Source organism: Mirounga angustirostris, unplaced genomic scaffold (assembly GCF_029215605.1).
Source record: "Mirounga angustirostris isolate CCGP_5_RB_7025 unplaced genomic scaffold, mMirAng1.0.hap1 SCAF_8, whole genome shotgun sequence".
Lineage (NCBI taxonomy): Eukaryota > Metazoa > Chordata > Mammalia > Carnivora > Phocidae > Mirounga > Mirounga angustirostris.
Genome location: NW_026991716.1, coordinates 112487807 through 112509826, shown reverse-complemented (window position 1 = coordinate 112509826; position 22020 = coordinate 112487807). Strand labels below are relative to the sequence as shown.

Genomic DNA, 22020 nt, shown 5'->3' with positions numbered 1-22020 from the left:
TATCAAGATAACTCCCTCCCATCCCAAGTAAAATACCAATAGGTAGGGAGTAAAATGCTACTTGTTCCTATTTTCATTTTAATCATTTATGAGGTTTATCATCTTTCATACTTACAAAATACTCAAGTTTCCCTCTCTGTAAAATGCCCAGTCATGTCTTTTACCTATTTTTTCTGAGGTTGCCCTTGTTCTTATTTATTTATAAGAATTCTTTATATATTCTGTATTCTACTCCACCAGTTGTATCATTGTAAATATCTTCTCTTAGTTTGTGCCTTGCCTTTTGAATTTTTTTTATGAAATCTTTTGACCAAAAGTTTGTAATTTTAATGTAGTTACATTTGTTAATCATTTCTCTTATGATCAGTACTTTTTAGGAACTCCTTTCCTACCTTGAAATGATAAGAATTATTTATATACATTTTTAAAATTTAAAGTTCTGCCTTAACATTTAAGTTCTTAAGCCACGTGTAACTTACTTTTGTATAAGGTGTGTGGTATAGATTTTTTTTTTTTTTTCCCATATGGATAGACAGTTTTCTGTACCTTTTATAAAACAGTCCTCTTTCCCAGGCATTTGTGATATCATCTCTGTTCTTTCCAGAGATCTGTGTCTAGAAGCTCTACCATGTTGCCCTAGTAATGTTATCTATCCCTGCATGAATATCAACTTTCCTTCTTTACATAGTTGTAAAAATGTCTTGATAGTTTTCAGTTTCCATCACTACCTAATTGTTATTTTTTAAAGTGCCTTGGTTATTCTTGGGCTTTTTAATTTTTCATGAGAATTTCAGAATCAGCTTGTTGAGTTCTTAAAACATTAATTTTTGGTTTTTGGTAGATTTTAGATTTTGATAAAAATATTATTGAATCTATATCTCTACTTGGAGAAAGGTGACTTCCTTATGATACTGAGTTTTTCTAACAGGGAACACGGTAGGTCTATCTATTAATTTGTCTCATTAGTATTTTCTAATAATTTTATAATTTTCTCCATAAAGGTCTTACACATCTTTTATTAGTTGTATTCCCAGGTGCTTTATACTTTTTGTTGAAACTGTAAAAAATTACATATTCTGTTTGTTAGCAAATTTGTATATTTATCTTATATTCAGTTGCTTTGTAAAACTCTCTCGCCAACTCTAATACATTATATGTACATCATTTTGAATTTTCTCTTAAAAAATCAAATCACATCATCATCTATGAACAGTTTGTTTCTATCTTTCCAATTTTTATTCCTTTTGTTTCTCTTTCTTATCTTACTACTCTGGCTAGGATCTCTAGTAAAAGGCTGAATAAGAGTATAGCGGAGCGTCATTTTCTTGTTTCTCAAGAAAAATTCTTTTAAAATTTCAACATTAAAAATGTTAGCTCTAGGTTTTTGGTAGATAACTTTGTAAGTTTCAGAAATTCCTCCTTTTATTTTGATGAAAGTTTTTTTCTTTAGTTTTAAAGGAATGTTGAATTTTATACAGATTTTTTTCTGCATTATTTCAAATGTGGTCATTTAAAAGAACTTTAATTGGATAATGCAGTAGATGATATTTACACATATTTAGATAATCCAGGTTAACTATAGAACTCTTAATATGTCAAAATTCTCAAAACCTATTTCCTTTGGTCTAAATCTATCACAGTGGCCCTAAAATTCAGATTTCGGGGGTGCCTGGGTGGCTCGTCTGTTGAGTGTCCGACTCTTGATTTTGGCTCAGGTCATGATCTTGGGGTTGTGGGATCGAGCTCTGCATCAGGCTCCAGGTTCAGCAGGGAGTCTGTTTCTCTCACTTTCTCTCTCTGCCTCTCCCTCTGCCGTTCCCTCTGCCGTTCCCTCTGCTCATGCTCTCTAAAATTAAAAAAAAAAAAAAAATCTTTAAAAAAAAGTCAGATTGGGCGCCTGGGTGGCTCAGATGGTTAGGCGTCTGCCTTCGGCTCAGGTCATGATCCCAGCGTCCTGGGATCGAGTCCCACATCGGGCTCCCTGCTCCTTGGGAGCCTGCTTCTCCCTCTGCCCCCCCCCCTCTCTCTGTCTCTCATGAATAAATAAATAAAATCTTAAAAAAAAAATTAAAAAATTAAAAAATAAAAATAAAAAAAGTCAGATTTCAGTATGAAAAGTATTTCCTTGATGATGAGTGATGTTGAACATCTTTTCATGTGTCTGTTAGCCATCTGGATGTCTTCTTTGTAAAAGTGTTTATTCATATCTTCTGCCCATTTCTTAACTGGGTTATTTGTTTTTTGGGTGTTGAGTTTGGTAAGTTCTTTATAGATTTTGGATACTAATCCTTTATCAGATATATCATTTGCAAATATCTTCTCCCATTGTGTAAGCTGCCTTTTAGTTTTGTTGATTGTTTCCTTCACTGTGCAGAAACTTTTTATCTTGATGAAGTCCCAATAGTTCATTTTTGCTTGTGTTTCCCTTGACTCCGGCAACGTGTCTAGTAAGAAGTTGCTATGGCAGAGGTCAAAGAGGTTGCTGCCTATGTTGTCCTCTTGGATTTTGATAGTTTCCTCTCTCACATTTAGATCTTTCATCCATTTTGAATTTATTTTTGTGTATGGTGTAAGAAAGTGGTCCAGTTTCATTCTTCTGCATGTTGCTGTCCAGTTTTCCCAATACCATTTGTTGAAGGACCATCTTTTTTCCATTGGATATTCTTTCCCACATTGTTAACGATTAGTTGACCATATAGTTGTGGGTCCATTTCTGGGTTTTCTATTCTGTTCCATTTATCTATTTGTCTGTTTTTGTGCCAGTACCATACTGTCTTGGTGACTACAGCTTTGTAATATAGCTTGACGTCCATAATCATGATGCCTCCAGCTTTGCTTTTTCAGGATTGCTTTAGCTATTCAGGGTCTTACAAATTTTAGGATTGTTTGTTCTAGTTCTGTGAAAAATGCTGGTGGTATTTTGATAAGGATTGGATTAAATGTATAGATTGCTTTGGGTAGTATAGACATTTTAACAACGTTTATTCTTCCAATCTATGATCGTGGACTGTTTTTCCATTTCTTTGTGTGCTCTTCAGTTTCCTTCGAAGTGTTCTAAGGTTTCAGAGTACAGATCTTTTACCTCTTTGATTAGGTTTATTCCTAGGTATCTTATTGTTCTTGGTGCAATTGCAAATGGGATTGATTCCCTGATTTCTTTTTCTGCTGCTTCATTATTGGTATATAGAAATGCAACAGATTTCTGTATGTTGATTTTATATCCTGTGACTTTGCTGAACTCATATATTAGTTCTAGCAAATTTTTGGTGGAGTTTTTCAGATTTTCTGCATAGAGTATCATGTCATCTACAATAGTGAAAGTTTGACTTCTTTGCCGATTTGGATGCCTTTTATTTCTTTTTGTTGTCTGACTGCCCCTCAACAAATTTTTCTAGAAACATCTTTTTTTTGGCTCCTCAAACTGATCGTCTTGGATTTTTAGTAAGGGTATGTGAGGTATTTCCTAGCCATCCAACCCCACCCAATGTACTCAAATTTATAATAAATATAATTGACAGTTTGATGATTTAGTATCACAAAATACCCACTGTTATTATTTTGAATTTGGATTTTATGGCATAGTAGTGCAGCTACACAAAGGCATTTAAAAAGGAAAAATACAAACAGTAGCAATGACAAAACCTTAATTTAAAACCTCTTTATCTCTTTTAATATTTAAATGAGTAGAAATAAAAAAACATTCCTGTTAAGTGTGAACCTTCTAGATAATCTAGGTTTCCACTAACAGGGTATGTAAAAAATGAAGTAACTCTTACATCTGTCAAGAGAACAGATTGCAAGTAATGATAGTAAGTAATGAACTCTCTGATTTGTTAAAGACTGTCCATTTGTTAACCACAGTCAAAGCCAAGTGTAATCACATGTGGTAACACTCACCTTAGGAGTGCATTAAGAGTCTGCAATAACGGCCTAGGATTCAAGTTCTCATGAAGTGTTAAACTGCCACTTGAAAAATGAAACATATTGATATTTCAAAAATATTTTGCAGGAAGAAACTGTTTGTTTAGATTCTGAGGCAGATGAACATATTAACTGGTTCCAGCAAGAATATATGAAAACAGAAAAGGACTGGAAAGAAATTGATAAGAGGATGAGTCAGACTTTGGAAATAAGAAGAAAGTTGATTGGCAGCAGAACACCTCTGAAGGACATTCTTAAAATGTTTCCTTTCTTGAAGTGCCCTTATCAGGTATCTTTATTTGCTTATAATATTCTCTGATTTTAATGTCCACATTGATTTTTTTTTTTTTCTTTTCCTTTGGAGTGTAACAGCACTAGATAGCAAATGGTGGGTGTGAATCTCAGTAGGATACATGAGACTCCACAGGCTACAACTAGGACCATTTGGTAAGAATTTCTGAAAGCATATTCTAGTAACATGCACTGCCTGCGTTCAGATTTAAAGATTTCCCTGTCATTGAACATACTGGGGAGGCTGGGAGGACCACTACTTAGGGGTATTTTGACAGTGTGAAACATTTTCCCTTTGCATGCATTTAGACAATCAAGATAGTTTACTAAGGAACTATTAGTATGCAGCATTACTCAAAATCTATTTCCTTTATGATCCCAAATAACTTCATAAAGTGGTCTTGGAATATATGAAGTTTAATAGGTAAATCAAATACCCTTCAATTTAGTTTACTTAAGGTGGCCATTAAAGGGGTCCTATTACAATTTTAGTGTAATGTTAGTTGTAGCACATAATGAAAGATTCATCAAAGTTTTTACCTGGGAACACATTTCATGGGAGAATTCTGTGGTTGCAATCAACTATTTTGAAAATAAAAAGTTTTACATGTTGGGGCGCCTGGGTGGCTCAGGTGGTTAAACATCTGCTTTCAGCTCAGGGTCCTGGGATCAAGCCCCACGTTGGGCTCCTGGCTCAGCAGGGAGCCTGCTTCTCCCTCTCCCTCTGCATCTCCTCCTGCTCATGCTCTCTCTTTCTGTATCTCTCTGTCTCAAATGAATAAATAAAATCTTTAAAAAAAATTTTTTTTAATTTTAAAAAAGTTTTCCATGTTATTCTTCCTCCAAAAAATGAAAAAAGAACTTGCCTGCATATTTCATTTTCAAAATCATGTCTACAGCAAACATCTGCTTACTATGTAGGAAGCATATTTTCAGTGTTTCACGTGGATTATTTTATCTACTCGTCTCTCAGCAACACTACCTTAGTTATTCGTTGCTTTCTCTTCATCTTTGGTTGCTAGGAACAGCTATAGCCAGGAGGCTTTGGCTCTTAGAAGAGTATGCCAAATTGACACACCTACAATATATTGTTTTAAAGCAAAACCTTGTCAAACTGATAGCCTATAAACTCCGTAAGTGTAAGGAGCATATTATAAACATGTTAGTAATTCTCCAAGTGCCTTGCAGAATATTGTGCATGCAATACAAACGGAATGTTGATTGTTTTGAATGCTGAATGAGTTAGTGAATGGTTGGTGTCTTTGTCTGGACTGCTATAACAAAAATACCATAGACTGGGTGGCTTATAAACAACAGAAATTTATTCCTCAACAGTTCTGGGGGTGGGGAAGTCCAAGATCAAGACACTGGCAGTTTTGGTATGATAGTCTGCTTTCTGGTTCATGAATGGCACTCTCTAGCTGTCACTTCACATGGCTGAAGGGGCAATGTAGCTGTTTGGGGTCTCTCTTGTAAAGGTGGTAATCCCATTCATGAAGGCTCCATACTCATAACCAGTCCCTTCTCAAAGGTCTCACCTCTTAATACCATCACATGGAGCATTAGGTTTAACATACGAATTTTCGGGGGACATAAACATTCAGTCCATAGCAGTTGGTAAGGCTGTCTGGACACTAATGTTGCAGCCTTCGGGGTCTTCATGGGAGTGTGGCCTGCACAGGTTTAGTGATTAAAATAGATAAGCTATGGTTCAGCAGCCTTTCAAAGAACAGTAGATGAGAATAAGTCTGAGTGGGGGGTGGAAAGCAGATTTTAGACCTAAGAGTGTGTCTCTCATGCTTTGTCTTGTCTCTTTTTTTCCAATTCCCCAAGGCATTTCATCTTTTATATCCAAAATATGGATTGGGATATGGTTTTTGTAATGACTGTGCTACTTACTGAATAAAGTAGTCTATCTATTGTTTTAAACAAAAGAATTGAATGTTTTAGCTTTCTTCAGGAAGTACCTCTGTAACTAAGCCTGGTACAGCCAGCTGGGATTTATAATTTATAAAACCCTTGTTGTGCTTCCCAAAATAAAAGCAAGCTCGACCTTACTTATAAATACCCAGCTAACAACCAATCCCTATAGCAGGACAGATGCCCCTGCTTGAAACTACTCCCACCACTTGTTGCTACTACCACTGTGAAGCCCTATGAGCCTAGGGAGCTTGTGGGCACAGGTGTGGAAGAAGAGAAGCAGCCAGTGTGGGAGACTGTACCAAAGAGTTTACATGGATCCTTCATCACCACCTGCACTCATCACCCTCCTCCCCTCAAAACACATTCTTTAAACAGAAAATGAGAATGATATTTAGAGACTAAGATTTCAGCCCTAGGTATGCTCATTGCTACAGAGGTGTTATTGCTCTACAATTTCTCACAGAATAAAGCCAGGATATATACCTTTGTATAGGTGTGCATGCACGTACACACACACACACACACACACACAATCTGTATCTGTTCATATATCCATGCATAAGTATTAAAAACCATGAGGTCACATTTATACCTTCAATTCCAACCCAAACCAGAGGGCTTATTCTAACTGACCCCATTTACATACATTCCAACTCTCCTTAACAGCAAGAAACCTGGCACCCATTATCCTCAATGTATTTACTTATTTGTGCCACCTTCCCCAAACCCCATACAGCCAAACTCCTAGCCATGAATGATCAGCCACAGAAAAGCTCCTCTCTCCACACTCCAGGTTTTGTCCCACAGGTTACTAATCTTAATCGTCTTTTTTTTTTGTTATTCAGATTAATTTCTATTGCTCTATCTTCAAGTTCATGAAATTTTTCTTTGTATTTCCCATATGCATTTCCCTATTCAGTGATGTTTTCATTTCAGTAAATGTTACTTTCAAATTGAATTTCAATTTGGTGTGTGTGTATATATATGTATATATATACATATATATATCCATCCCATTTCTCTGTTGAGATGCCCCACAGTGATGATACATGGAATTCACTGGACTTACCATGTTCCCCACCATCCTAGATTAGTGGTCCACTGAAGGTTGCCTAATAAGAGAGCTTCCATGAACTACTGGACTTCATCAAGATAAGAAGCTTTTGCACAGCAAAGGAAACAGTCAACAAAACCAAAAGACAACTGACAGAATGGGAAAAGATCTTTCAAATGACATATCAGATAAAGGGCTAATATCCAAAATCTATAAAGAGCTTATCAAACTCAACACCCAAAGAACAAATGATCCAATCAAGAAATGGGCAGAAGACATGAACAGACCTTTCTCCAAATAAGACATCCAAATGGCCAATAGACACATGAAATAATGTTCAACATCACTCGACATCAGGGAAATACAAATCAAAACCACAATGAAATACCACCTCACACTAGTCAGAATGGCTAAAATGAAGAAGTCAGGAAACGACAGATGTTGGCGAGGATGTGGAGAAAGGGGAACCCTCCTACACTGTTGGTGGGAATGCAAGCTGGTGCAGCCACTCTGGAAAACAGTATGGAGGTTCCTCAAAAAGTTAAAAATAGAGTTACCCTATGATCCAGCAACTGTACTACTGGGTATTTACCCCAAAGATACAAATGTAGTGATCCAAAGGGGCACCTGCACCCTAATGTTTATAGCAGTAATGTCCACAAGAGCCAAACTATGCAAAGAGCCTAGATGTCCATCGATGGATGAATGGATAAAGAAGATGTGGTATATACATACAATGGAATATTATGCAGCCATTAAAAAAAAAATGAAATCTTGCCATTTGCAACAACATGGATGGAACTAGAGGGTATTATGCTAAGCAAAATAAGTCAATCAGTGAAAGACAATTATATGATCTCACTGACATGTGGAATTTAAGAAACAAAACAGGATCATTGGGGAAGAGAGGAAAAAATAAAACAAGATGAAAACAGAGTGAGACAAACCATAAGAGACTCTTAATTACAGGAAACAAACTGAGGGTTGCTGGAGGGGAGAAGGGTGGGGGGTGGGGTAACCGGGTGATGGACATTAAGGAGGGCATGTGATGTAATGAGCACTGGGTATAAGACTGAATCACAGACCTGTACCACTGAAACCAGTAATACATTATGTGTTAATTAATTGAATTTAAATTTTAAAAATGTTTAATTAAAAAAAAAGTGGGGAGGCTGCAGTGGTGGTGGAATTCACAGAGGGGGAGAACTTGGGCAGAGCCAGGAAAAGGTGGTTTTGAGTAAAGGGGTTCCCATACACGTAAACTGGTTTTGCTTTTACTTTGTAGTCAGATCTCCTACATTTGTTTCTCACAACTTAGTTTTGTCTCTAAAGCTCTCCTCTTTCCCTTTAGAATGCTATGGTTAGGTATTTTTAAAGGTTTGCCTCCTAAAATCTGTTTTCTTATTTTGCTCCTTGTTGCACACCGCCTAAAGAAATACAAGGTCCTAGGGGCGCCTGGGTGGCTCAGATGGTTAAGCGTCTGCCTTCGGCTTAGGTCATGATCCCAGGGTCCTGGGATCAAGCCCCGCATCGGGCTCCCTGCTCCGCAGGAAGCCTGCTTCTCCCTCCTCCACTCCCCCTGCTTGTGTTTCCTCTCTCGCTGTGTCTCTCTCTGTCATATAAATAAAAAAATAATAATAAAAAAATCTTAAAAAAAAAAAAAAGAAAGAAATACAAGGTCCTAGAATCTTACCTGGTAACCAAATAGCCAAAATATACATATATATATATTGGAACCCTCGTTTAGTTGAGTCTGTATGCAAAGTTTTATTTCTATGGGTATAGAAGTTTGCTATGTCCATTATTTATCTTATTTATCCTATTCATTTCAGGCTTTCATCCTTTTTTCCTCCTCTGTCTTTAAGTCTTTACTTCTCCACTAAAGCTACTCATATATATTTTAAACTAGCATTCATGATACTTTATGTGGAAAACCCAAAAGACTCCACCCCCAAATCACTAGAACTCATATAGCAATTCAGTAATGTGGCAGGATACAAAATCAGTGCACAGAAATTAGTTGCTTTCCTGTACACGAACAATGTAACTGTAGAAAGAGGAATTAAGGAATCGATTCCATTTACAATTGCACCAAAAATCTAAGATATCTTGGAATAAACCTAACCAAAGAGGTAACAGATCTACACTCTAGAAACTATAGAACATTTATGAAAGAAATTGAAGAAGACACAAAAAAATGGAAAAACATTCCATGCTCATGGATCAGAAGAATAAACATTGTTAAAATGTCTATGCTGCCCAGAACAATCTATACTTTCAACGCCATCTCGATCAAAAATACCAATGGCATTTTTCAAAGTGCTGGAACAAACAATCCTGAAATTTGTATGGAACCAGAAAAGACCCCGAATCACCAAGGAAACGTTGAAAAAGAAAAACAAAGCTGGGGGCATCAGGTTGCTTGATTTCAAGCTATATTAAAAGCTGTGATCACCAAGACAGCATGGTACTGGCACAAAAACAGACAGATCAATGGAACAGAATAGAGAGCCCATATATGGACCCTCAACTCTATGGTCAACTAATCTTCAACAAAGCAGGAAAAAATATGCAATGGAAAAAAGACAGTCTTTTCAATAAATGGTGCTGGGAAAATTGGACAGCTATATACAGAAGAATGAAACTCAACCATTTTCTTACACCATACACAAAGATAAACTCTTAAATGGATGAAAGACCTCAACGTTGAGACAGGAATCCATCAAAATCCTAGAGGAGAACATAGGCAGTAACCTCTTTGACATCGGCCACAGCAACTTCTTTCAAGACATGTCTCCAAAGGCAAGGTAAACAAAAGCGAAAATGAACTTTTGGGACTTCATCAAGATAAAAAGCTTTTGCACAGCAAAGGAAACAGTCAACAAAACAAAGAGGCAAGCCACAGAATGGGAGAAAATATTTGCAAATGACACTACAGATAAAGGGCTAGTATCCAAGATCTATAAAGAACTTCTCAAACTCAACACCCAAAAAACATATAATCAAGTCAAAAAATGGGCAGAAGACATGAACAGACACTTCTCCAAAGAAGATCTATGAATGGCTAACAGACACATGAAAAAATGTTCAACATCATTAGCCATCAGAGAAATTCAAATCAAAACCACATTGAGATACAACCTTACACCAGTTAGAATGGGAAAAATTGACAAGGCAAGAAATAACAAATGTTGGAAAGGATGTGGAGAAAGGGGAACCCTCTTACACTGTTGGTGGGAATGCAAGTTGGTACAGCCACTTTGGAAAAGGGTGGAGGTTCCTCAAAAAGTTAAAAATAGAGCTACCCTATGACCCAGTAATTGCACTGCTGGGTATTTACCCCAAAGACACAGATGTAGTGAAAAGAAGGGCCATATGCACCCCAATGTTCATAGTAGCAATGCCCACAATAGCCAAACTGTGGAAGGAGCCGAGATGCCCTTCAGCAGATGAATGGATAAAGAAGATGTGGTCCATATATACAATGGAATATTACTTAGCCATCAGAAAGGATGAATACCCACAATTTGCATTGACATGGATGGAACTGGAGGGGATTATGCTAAGTGAAATAAGTCAAGCAGAGAAAGACAGTTATCATATGGTTTCACTTATATGTGGAACATAAGAAATAGCATGGAGGACATTAGGAGAAGAAAGGGAAAAATGAAGGGGGGGAAATCAGAGGGGGAGATGAACCATGAGAGACTATGGACTATGGGAAACAAACAGGGTTTCAGAGGAGAGGGGGGTGGGAGGATGGGTTAGCCCGGTGATGGGTATTAAGGAGGGCATGTATTGCATGGAGCACTGGGTGTTATACACAAACACAAACAATGAATCATGGAACACTACATCAAAAACTAATGACTACTGTATGGTGACTAATATAATAAAAAAATAGATAAAAATAGGAAAAAAACCCAGAATAAATAAACAAACAAACAAACTAGCATTCAAAGCTTAATAGAATCCTAAAGAGTTATTTACTCCCTTACATTTTACACATTAGCTTTTCTTGCGGTCTTTTTCTTCTTTTTCCTAGATGTTCAGAGAATTCCAACTTCTTACGAGAACAGATATTTATAAGAAAACAAAGCACATTCTGGAATCCTATTCAGAAAATATACTGACTTCTTTTTCAGTGGTGGACAATCCAATCAATATTGCATTGCAAGAAAAAATGAAACAGCACACAGATGAGGACATGTTGAAACGTTAGTAAACCTGGGGGTGGGGCAATCTGGTCTTAGTTATCTGTATAAATCGGGATAATTAGAAAAGCTCTGTTTTGGAAATAAGTAATTCAGTGAAACAACATGCAGGATGAAAAAAATGTTCTCAAATAGGACGAGTTGAGGTATAGAATTAAAAGTATACTTGATACTGTAAAATTATATTTAGGGAACTAGTTACCTATTAATGTCATAATACAAATCACAAGGTAAAGCATGCTAAAATCTTCCTGGCTGATGGACAGAGAATACAGGACTCTTATCTTCTCCTGGCCATGACCTGGAGGGCAGAACATGAGATCTGGATGTTTATTAGAAGGCAAATGTTTGGTTAAACGGTTGTGAAACACTGATGCAAGAAGACTGGTTTATTCTCTATAGATGCAAATGATTTAAAAAAAAAAACACCCACATTTTAAGACTGGCTTTTGCTAATAGTTGGCAAAATCTTATTTTTCCTTGGACCTTAAACATGTTGTTTTGGCAGATATGAAGATGACAGCCACATGTTTGCTCCTACCAGATGTTTTTGGGGATGATCCCAGCCTTTTTGTCATTGTGAATGAGAAGGTATGCAGTATGTCAGTGACCACTGGGTTTGACATTGAGTTTGATATTCACATCTTCATAGAATTTATTTGAAAACAGGGCGGTGGTCTCTTTTCAAGAATGGTTTTGTCATATTTATAAATATGCTGCACTACACCAAGCTCATTTACTGTAGTACCATGGTTAAATTGAGGCAGCTTATATTATTTAGCTATTATCCACATCACAGAGTGGTGACTCTATTATCTGTTGTTTCAGGTGCAAGTTTCCACACCCGTATTAGAAGTCAAGAATCCTTTCAACGTCGATGTCTGCGAATTTTCTTTGTATTTAGAAAAAGAGAAGCTCACAAGGGTAGACGACTGTGTTACGGCCTTGGCTGCTCTCATAGCTGCCTTCCACGTATTTGGAGTTGAGTGTCCAAGAAGACTGTCCCAAACCCTCAACTTCCTAGAGACACTGATTTTTGATATGCACAGTCCCTATTTTCCTTCTATGAAAGAAAAGTTAAAGGAAGTAGGATTTCAACACCCAGTTACATAGTAGCATGCCAAATATTGCATCAGAACTAATGATCTCTGGGACAGCTAAAATTTTATCAAAAAAATTGTTTTGACTTAGCATTGTAGTAGAGGTAGGTATTAGAATATCATCTTGTCTCAAAGATGCAAATGAATTTCAGTATCTTCTATCTTTATGCTTAGATACTGAAAATTCTTTGTGAAATTCTGTAATAAAATACTATGTTAAAGAGCTGTTTGAGTTCTAAGAAATTCAATGGTCCAAGCTACACTTTTTTTTTTTTAAAGATTTATTTATTTTGAGAGAGAGAGAGAAGAGAGAGAGCATGTGCACAAGCGGGAGGGGCAGAGGGAGAAGGAAAGAGAATCTCAAGCAGAACCTGAGCTGAGCGTGGAGCCCAGTGCAGGACTTGATCTCATCATCCTGAGATCCCGAATTGAGCTGAAACTGAGTTGGGCACTTGACTGTGTCACCCAGGCGCCCCCCAAGCTTCAATTTCAAGGGTGCTTTAGTTTTTGAAAGACCTTACACTTCAGATACACTCAAATCCTTTGATTAGGGTATCACACACCTTGCACTTGGCCCAATATGCCCATCCTCGTAAGACTTAATGCCCAGGAGCTGTACATTTGTGGACTGTGGGCTGTCTCCTTGGTCTGAATATGGCTTGGAAACATTTTGGTCTTGAACATTTTAAGAAGATGCACATACTCCCCAGTTCTCTTTCCCCCAGCTGACCTGCCTAGTCCCAGGCATTTTGGTTTCCTTCAACCTCATTTGTTGAGAACAAAGTCTGCTTCATTCCTGAGGTCTCCTCACTGCTGGCTGATCTTGCTCGTACAGGTTCTGATCATCTGTGACCTGTGGAGTCTTTCACTGCCTCCCTCCCTTGGCATACAGTGATGGCCCCATTCTTGTCTCTTCATACCATTTCTACTTTTCCCAGGCTTTGATGTCAGGTGTTGGCATGGGCCCTAGCTGCTGCTCAGGTTTGTTCGGTCTGTAATATGGACCTGGCTTTTTCCTCCCAGAGCCTTTTGGGCACCAGTTTCTAGTTTTTGGCTTGGCCCCTTCCTAGACTTGTTCTCCTGCCTATCTCCAAAGTCCAGGTTCTGGTTCCTCATCCACCCAGCTCAGAGTCCCATGTTGTAATTCCATTTGTTCTGTTCCTAAAGATGGTACATAAGGATTTCTTAGATCTGACAAGACTCAGCGCACTCTTTTCGAGTATTTAATAAGGATACATGACAACATTAGTTTTGAGGTACTCCTTGATATCATCACAGTTTCAATAGAACCTATCAGTTTTGACAAAACAGACTGGTTTAGAGATTGAAGAGACTTAAGTGTGCTAATACTTCCATCACAATGCCATGAGCATTTTGGAGGTAACTTTATCATATTAATTTTTTTAAAGTTTAAGAAGAAAGGGGTTCCTATGAATTATTGAAAAATATTTGTATGACATACATCTCTGGAAATACTTATTCTAATGCCTTTTTCTCTATAAGTACTATTCTTTAAAATGCTTAAGTTAGTGAGCTAGAAAATGAAATTTCAATCAGCTGCCCACCTCTACAATGACTATTCAATACTAACTGCTTTGGTAAGAATGGACAGCAGAGTACCAATTCGGTACATGTCAATTTCACCTAAACTAGTCCCTAATTCCATGGTTTCTGTTTCTTCCCTTTCACTAGAATGTGCCTTTAGTTCCTTACAAACTTTCCTTTATTTCCCCGAAACCCCCCCCAATTTTTTTTAGTTCCACAATCTGTCTTATTCTTCCTGTCCCAAATGAATTTACCAAATTCTTACAGATTCCTTTCCTTAGGAAGTCCACAGCCTCTGCGGCTAAAGGTCAATGAAAGCCTCTCTTTGTTCCCATAGGCTGGGAAAGAGATTGGGGTGGAGCTGCAGGAACCTTGCAGTGAGGTTTGGCTCTAAACACGGCAGACGTGACCGTGAGGGCAAATTCACTTAAGCTTTATTATCTCTTTCCATGGTGCATCTGTCCCCAGTGCCCAGCACGGCCCTGCCACTTGGTAAATACTCCTACTGTTGACTAACATAACTCTATTTACTTTGGAGTCTGCATCTACTGAATCTAGAAGTTGCAAAATGGCACCTATGGTTATATTCCAACCTGCAGACAGGTCCCATTTGGCTTACACAATGTTTGTAATTTTTTAAAAATGTCTCTACTTATTTACTTACTTATTTATTGTTGTTCTTCACATCACCTGGGACACAGTTGGACAATTTTGAATCCTGCAGATTCATTACATAGCGAGGTAATGCCCAAACCTTTGACATTGTTCCTGCTCTCATTTGCCTGTATGACAAGCTTTCTAAAAAAAAAAAAAATCATACATATGTAAAAAAAGTATCTGCAATTAAGATTTTATTTCATTCATGTCAGATATAACAAGTGCAACTTGAATGTACAAATTCTGAACAGAACATAAAAGAAAAAAAAAAAAACCCAACAACGAAAAACTTATTTAAGCAGACTCATGCAAGAAATGAAAGGGACATTGCAGATGCCACGGCCCTTTTGAATTATGACAAATGCAAAGGACTGCTAATAGACTCCCAACGGGGGACATCAAAGGAAGTCCTACATCAGAAAAAATAAGGGCAACTAAAGAGAGAGGTGGAACTTGCCCCAGAATTCAGACAGCATGCTACAAACTTACTTCCTACCCTTATAATAGCCCTCGAACAAATGGCCCATCCTAGAAGTAGACATTACATCCAAAGGCTGATAAGATAATTTACCTTTTGTGTTGGAAAGGCATTCTCAGAAAAGAAACACTAGTGCTAGCAGTTTCTAGGTAATCAAGGGCTTTCATTTAAAGTGCATCTGTACATTTATAAAACTTGGGTGAACTGTTCTACAGAGAAAGGAATCTTTCCAAAATGGAGGTTCTTGAATAATTGCTTTGGGAAGCTGCCCCCTGGATCTGTGAGCATTTAGAATCTTTGTGTTGACTGCTATTGCCCCCTCACACCCTACCTTTTCAGTAAAATCCACATACTCTCTCTTCAGCAGACCCAAAGAAAATCTTTGGGTCTGGAGGAAGAAGATCTGGGACAGAGCTCTTTATGGATTAGTGTTTCCATCGACAGAACGACCGCTTCAGCTCTGAAAAGCATCACAGTGACTTCATTGGCAATTAGAGAGAAGCTCAAGATCATCTCATAAATAGTTCAAGATCCTTACAAACATCCCCCCCACCAACAGAACTGCATATTCCTTTGATACCACTGGACTCCTGTAAATACATAGGGCACCACAATGTATAAGATTGATGCCATTCAAATACATCACCTAATTTATTTATATATTTTATTTTTCAATTCCATTATTTATATACATGTTTTTGGTAATTATAGTAAAGATGCTGGTGAAAAGTAATTTGTTTAACATTTCATAATGCGTGCAAAAGTAAAAACACTGATTGAAAGAAAAGTAATTTTTACCACCATTCAGCCTCAACAAATTATGACAAGCAGTTAGGCAGTATCATGACTTGCAGAGTTATACTTAGCATAATGTTGCAATTCAAAATATGGCACAGAATGAACAATACAGGTAACAGTCCCACTGGCAAATCTCAGCCAGGTTTTGACTAATTTGGTTTCAGTTGAAGTTGGATTATATAAAAAGGTTTCTGAAAGTACTGAAAAAGAAATAGTGTGCATGAAAGAGAATTCAACAATGTTTACAAAATGCCAAAAATTCTTACTCCGATCCCCCCCTTTTACCATAAATAATTAACGAAGTCCCCTTCCCCCCACCCCCCAGCCTCAAAAAGATGTACAAAGATAAATTTTAGCTCAGTGAACAGAACCAAAGGATGACCGCTGTTAGACAGTACTTGGTTAAAAGCCGAAGGACTTTCATAAGGATTCGTATATATTGTCTCTTGAGGAATATAAATAATCTGATAGCATCGCTCTTTTGAGTTTTGGAGACTTCTTGTGTAGGAGTTATAACTGTCCTTGTGCTTTGAATAAAACATGAGCTTTAAAGCAGAAAGCTGATGGTATTCAAAATTCACCATCTTCAAAGTTCATTGTGAGAGTTCTTCTCTGCAGCTTTGAACATCAGGATAGAATTGAAAATTTTGAGAGCAGGGCCCAACTTAATGCTCATAATTTTAACAATGTCTGTTTGGGTCATAAGCAGAAAGGCTTCTCCATCAATTTGCTAAAATGGGAAGAAAAGACAAAGAAGATTATGAATCAATTGGATGTGGTGGTGTGGCAAATAGCCGAAGCTGAGTTATCAGCTGTCTTCTGCACAACACCATGAGAATGGCACAGATGGAGCTCATGTGTGTGAACATTCCCGACTAATGAACCTTTCTTACCGACAATAACCAAATGTGGACTGGAAGCAAAGTAAAAACTCAGTCATCTGAAAAATCGGCCTGCAGGAAAATAGAAGATGATGCCCATATCTCCCCGTGATGACTGTGACTTAGGCAATGAGTCAAGAAGAATTTGGAAAACTCGGGGGTGCCTTAGATCCAGTTCCCATTATGGCAGGTTTTCGAATGAGAGAGGAGAATAAGCACACAGCTGTTTGTGGATATAAACAAAGGAATTCAGGCAAACGTGTCAGCTGCACTCTAACATTTTTTTTAATTAACTTTTCACAATGAAAAAAATAAATAACATTCACTTTATTTATTTAGTGAATAAATAGCATTCATTTTTAGAATGGCCACAATTACTCTTCATATACAGAAAAAGAGTAACTAACAAGGGCAATCAACAGTGTAGATGGAAACACATCAGATGAAGGTGGCAAACATGGTTTGAAGAATGGCAGACTAGGCTGGTTCTACTACTACTAGGCGGGTAACTGTGAGCGACATCCTTCCTCTCTCCGGGTCTCTTCTGAGATTAAAAATCTGTGCTTCCACAGAATAGAAAACTTTGAGATTTAAAGATACAGCTCTGAAGAAGATGATGTCTGGTTTAGTGGACAGAACAAAGGAATAGTCTTTTTGTAAAATTTTCAGGTTTGGGGGTATCCCACCACCTCAAAAAAATTAATTCGTTTCTCTTTCAGTTTTTCCATTTTACACAAAAAGTAAAAACAAAAAACAAAACAAAACAAAAAACCAGTAAAACACACGTTTGCTCTCTGCCTCAGAGTACATCAGAAACTTTGACAGCAATGTACTGTTTTGAGTTGATTGTGTCTGTCCCAAATTCATACACTGAAGTCCTAACCCCCAATAACCTCAGTATGTGACTTATTTGGAAACAGGGTTACTGCAGTAATTGGTTAGGATGAGATCATCCTGGAGTAGGGTGATCCAAGATGACTGATGTCCTGATAACAAAAGGAAATGTGGACACAGAGACAGACACATATAGAGGGAAGATGATGTGAAGACAAAGATAGAACACCATCTATAAGCCAGGGGAGCGGGTCTGGAACAGATCCTTTTCCTCCGCCCTCAGAAGGAAGCTACCCTGCCAACACCTTGACTTCTTGCCTTCTTTAGACTTCCAGACTCCAGAACTAGGAGGACAATACATTTCTGCTGTTTAAGCTACTGGTTTATGGTTCTTTGTCATGGCAGCCCTAGCAAACCAATACCACTCCAAATTCTATAAACAGTTTACCAAATAAAGGCTGATATAGTTTAATAGCTGTTTAAGATTTTCCTCTTTTCTCTAAAAATACAACAAACCTGAAAACCCTTTTAATCTGTAAGAACTAGGGCCATCTTATGCAACTTTGAGTAATAATTATTTGCAAAAGTTTCCTAAGTTTCAGTAAGGAAACATCCCACTGTCATAAACTAGGAAGGAAAGACACTCCAATGTAAATTTCCAAGTGAAGACAAGTTCAGTGGCAGGTAGGAGAAATGTTCCATTGTTTTTTGGGGAACATCTGCTCTGGTCTCACTTGTTTGTGCTATGACAGTCCTCTGATCAAGCAAGGCCAAGCAGAGAGGCAGATCTATTAACACTTGACTCAACCAAGGCAGACCTTGGTAGAATAAATGGTCCGAGAGAAGTCTTCTAAGTCATTAATGAAAATATCAACTAACATACTGGTTCCCAAGGAGCTCATTACAAAGACGGAATTGTTTGGTTTTTTTTGTTTTTATTTAATTTAATTTAATTAATTTATTTATTTATTCATGAGAGACAGAGAGAGAGAGAGAGAGAGGCAGAGGGAGAAGCAGGCTCCCAAGGAGCAGGGAGCCCGATGCGGGACTCGATCCCAGGACCCTGAGATCATGACCTGAGCCGAAGGCAGACGCTCAACCATCTGAGCCACCCAGGCGCCCACAAAGACGGAATTGTTTATTATGACCTTGGGCCCTACTGAGGCTCCTTTTGAGATTACATAAGAATTTAACATGACAGATGACTGATGAGAAGAAAGAGTCCGAGAACGGCAAGGCTGGAATCTGAAAGCTGGGAGTGGGGTGAGAAGGTGAAGTTCTGGTAGAGTGTTTTGAAGGTTCCCCAAGAAAGAAAAAGTCATCCCGAGGCCAATGCCAGCCAGTATATTTCACAAAAGCTACTTCAAAGCGCGACTGTATCTACACGCCTCAATTGGAAGGAAGTAAACTTAATTTGAGAAAATACTTTCTAAGAACAGTGATCACTGCAATGTAATACTGGGCTTGTTTTCTGTTTGTTTTTGTAATGTATATAAACTGGTCTAACTCCAGAGATGAAGTATCTTGCTAAAGGCCCAAAACTCCGAAAGAGGATTTGGAGCTCGGGTTCTGGCCTTCCATTTCATTACTATTATTTTGCACCCCTGGTTCTCTACCCAATGTTTTAACTCTGCAAATCACAGTGACATGCTGTTTGGCTGTCTTCCTCAGAGGGTAAAGGTATGAGCATGTTCACTCAACAAAAACTTTTTAAACATCTATTATATTCCAGACACTCTTCTTGGGGCTGGGCATCCAGCAGAGAATAAAACAGATATAGGCAAAAACAAGCAAGGAAAGAAACCAAAACTCCTTGTTAAGTTTACATTCTAGTAGTCGAAGATAGACTGTGAGCAAAAAATGTAAGAGATAAGCAAATTAATTAGTAATGAAGTGACAGTAACACATTCTAAAAGATGATTCATGCTATGAAGAAGACAGCTGGGTGGGGAGATGACTGGGCAGCAGGGGCGGCGATGGATGATTGAGAAGGTAGCAACGGAGCAGAGGGAGTGTGCCGCGTGAACGTCTGGAGGAAGAACACTCCACGTAGGGAAGAGCCAGGATGTGCCTGGATGATTCAGAGAATGGCAAGGAGGCCAGCATGTGGAACAGTGTAAGCTAGGGATGGAGGAGACAGAGGTCAGGAGGTTCTCACCTCTCTCGAGGTCTTGGGTATCAGATTGCAGGCCCTTGTGAGGATTTTTGCTTTTATTCTGATTTACTACTGGAAGTCTAGGAATGGAAGAGTGACATGATTGCACTTATTTTTAGTAGAATCCCCCTGGCTAGGCTGGGAACAGATTGTAGAGGAGCAAAAGCAGAAGGAGGGAGACTGCTCAGGAGGTGATGGCATTAATCTAGGTGGGAGATGGTGGCTCAGACCAGAGTGGAGGTGGTGAAGGTAGAGAAACAGCCAGAATCCCTACATGTTTTTAAAAATACACCCAGGGCGCCTGGGTGGCTCAGTTGGTTAAGCGACTGCTTTTGGCTCAGGTCATGATCCTGGAGTCCCGGGATCGAGTCCCGCATCGGGCTCCCTGCTCAGCGGGGAGCCTGCTTCTCCCTCTGACTCTCCCCCTCTCCTGTGCTCTCTCTCTCTCATTCTCTCTGTCTCAAATAAATAAATAAATAAAATCTTTAAAAAAAAAAAAAAAGAAAAAAAAAATACACCCAGTAGGATTTTCAACAGATTAGATGTGGAGTGTGTAAGAGAAAGTGAAATCAAGGATGGTTCAAATAACGGCCCATCCTAACACCCACTGTACTGTTCCCCCTAGAGATCACTTACTAGACTTTAGTCAGACTTATGGTTTACTTCTAGGCCTTAAAACCAACACCTGCTAACCTTGTGAGACATGAATTTTGCAAGAAATTACAGGATGAATGACTAAAGGAATGAATGAATATGGGAATGACCCATGTGGACAATGAACATTCACCGTCTCACTCCTCACAAGAAGGACACTGAGGATACTGGTGCCTGAGGAACATCTCCAGCGATAATATGCCATGAAGAGAAAATGTATTCAAAGAAATATCATATTTGAATTTGAACTTGAATCTTCAAGTAACCAAGCAAATCCACATAGACTGTCTGGATATCAACAGAACCAAAAATAGGATTTACAAAATGGATGTACTATAAATTTATTTTAAAAAATGTTTTATCATTTTCACAGGTAATGACTACCTGTTTTTTCCAAGAAAGAACAGCAGCTCCCTGCAGGTGTCTAAATCTGTTCAGGGACTGAAAAGTAATGGACAGTGGTCCACGAACGACACTTAGAATTTAGGCATTAAGGAAAGAAACTCAAAATCTGAATAACTGTCAATTAAAGATCAACTAAAAACCACTAAATCAAAAAAAAAAAAAAAAAGATCAACTAAAAAAAAGAAAAAAGCATTCAATCAGAAAAAAAAAGGATGTCGAAAATCAGATCCCTGTATGTCTTAATGGGCATCCATCTAAAGCATAATGATATCTCTTAGTGTCACTACACTGATGCCCAGTGTTTGGGTTCTTAGCTGTCCTGATACTCTTGCAAGGCTCTTAATTGAAAGGGTGCTATTCTTAGCTGCTGAGGCTAAACACAGAGGCAAACAAGGCATATATACTTATAACTGTAGACAGCAGATGTGGAGAAAGCCTTCTGAGATTACTTGGTCTTCTTTCTACCTTCCGGTAGCCAAGATGAGACTGATAATTGACTGCTCTACTTGGAGGAGCTGACTGGTAAGGGGCTTACTTTGAAAGGTCTCTAGTGAAAAGAGTCTCCTGCTGTACTCAAACAGCATTACTTCTATGTAGTTAAAGCCAATTTCTTTTTTGTTCTAATGCTCAATATGGGTCATAACATTATTAATCATCTCTTATAGTGAAGTTTTGGGCAGGCAGATGAAAACAACTAATGTAATAATCTCCCAACTGCAGACTGTAATGAATATCAGTTATTACAAACATTACTGAGATAGGTGTAAGATCTAAGGGGTTACTTTAGCAATAACAGTAATATTTATTATAACATTAAATGAATTTCAGTCTTGTTAAAATGACGTTTGAAAATAAAATAAAGGGAACTCATTTCATATTATTAAAAATAAAATGTTGCTTATTTCTCTCTGTGCTATAAATTATGTAAATGCATGCTATTAAGTTTCCTGTGTGTGTGTATGTGTTGTGTGTGTGTGTGTGTAAGTAGGCCCCATGGTGGGCCTGAACCCATGACCTCAGATCAGGACCTGAGCTGAAATCAAGACCTGAGCTGAGATCAAGAGTTGAATACTCAACCGACTCAACCGTGAGACACCCAGGCACCCCCCA

The 22020-nt window shown here is 38.1% G+C and overlaps 2 protein-coding genes across 13 annotated transcripts in view; one reads left to right on the top strand and one right to left on the bottom strand.

Annotated features, from left to right (window-relative positions):
* The window catches only part of SAMD3 (sterile alpha motif domain containing 3), a 52469-nt gene extending 39854 nt beyond the window's left edge, over window positions 1-12615 (top strand). Inside the window, exons 7-10 of the mRNA XM_045865532.2 lie at window positions 4010-4210; window positions 11235-11406; window positions 11912-11994; window positions 12232-12615. Coding sequence (XP_045721488.1) covers window positions 4010-4210; window positions 11235-11406; window positions 11912-11994; window positions 12232-12516 — 741 coding nt within the window. The 3' untranslated portion in view covers window positions 12517-12615. The remainder of the gene's footprint in view (window positions 1-4009; window positions 4211-11234; window positions 11407-11911; window positions 11995-12231) is intronic.
* L3MBTL3 (L3MBTL histone methyl-lysine binding protein 3) overlaps window positions 1-22020 on the bottom strand; it is a 179108-nt gene that overhangs the window by 43522 nt on the left and 113566 nt on the right. For 7 of the 12 annotated variants that reach the window (XM_064598093.1, XM_064598098.1, XM_064598099.1 and 4 more), the window contains one exon: window positions 14873-16711. In XM_064598093.1, the coding sequence (XP_064454163.1) occupies window positions 16568-16711 (144 nt within the window). In that variant the 3' untranslated portion in view covers window positions 14873-16567. Of the gene's footprint in view, window positions 1-14692; window positions 14847-14872; window positions 16712-22020 lie in introns of those variants that run through there. The other 5 variants (XM_045865526.3, XM_045865528.3, XM_045865531.3 and 2 more) reach the window with 3 other exon arrangements.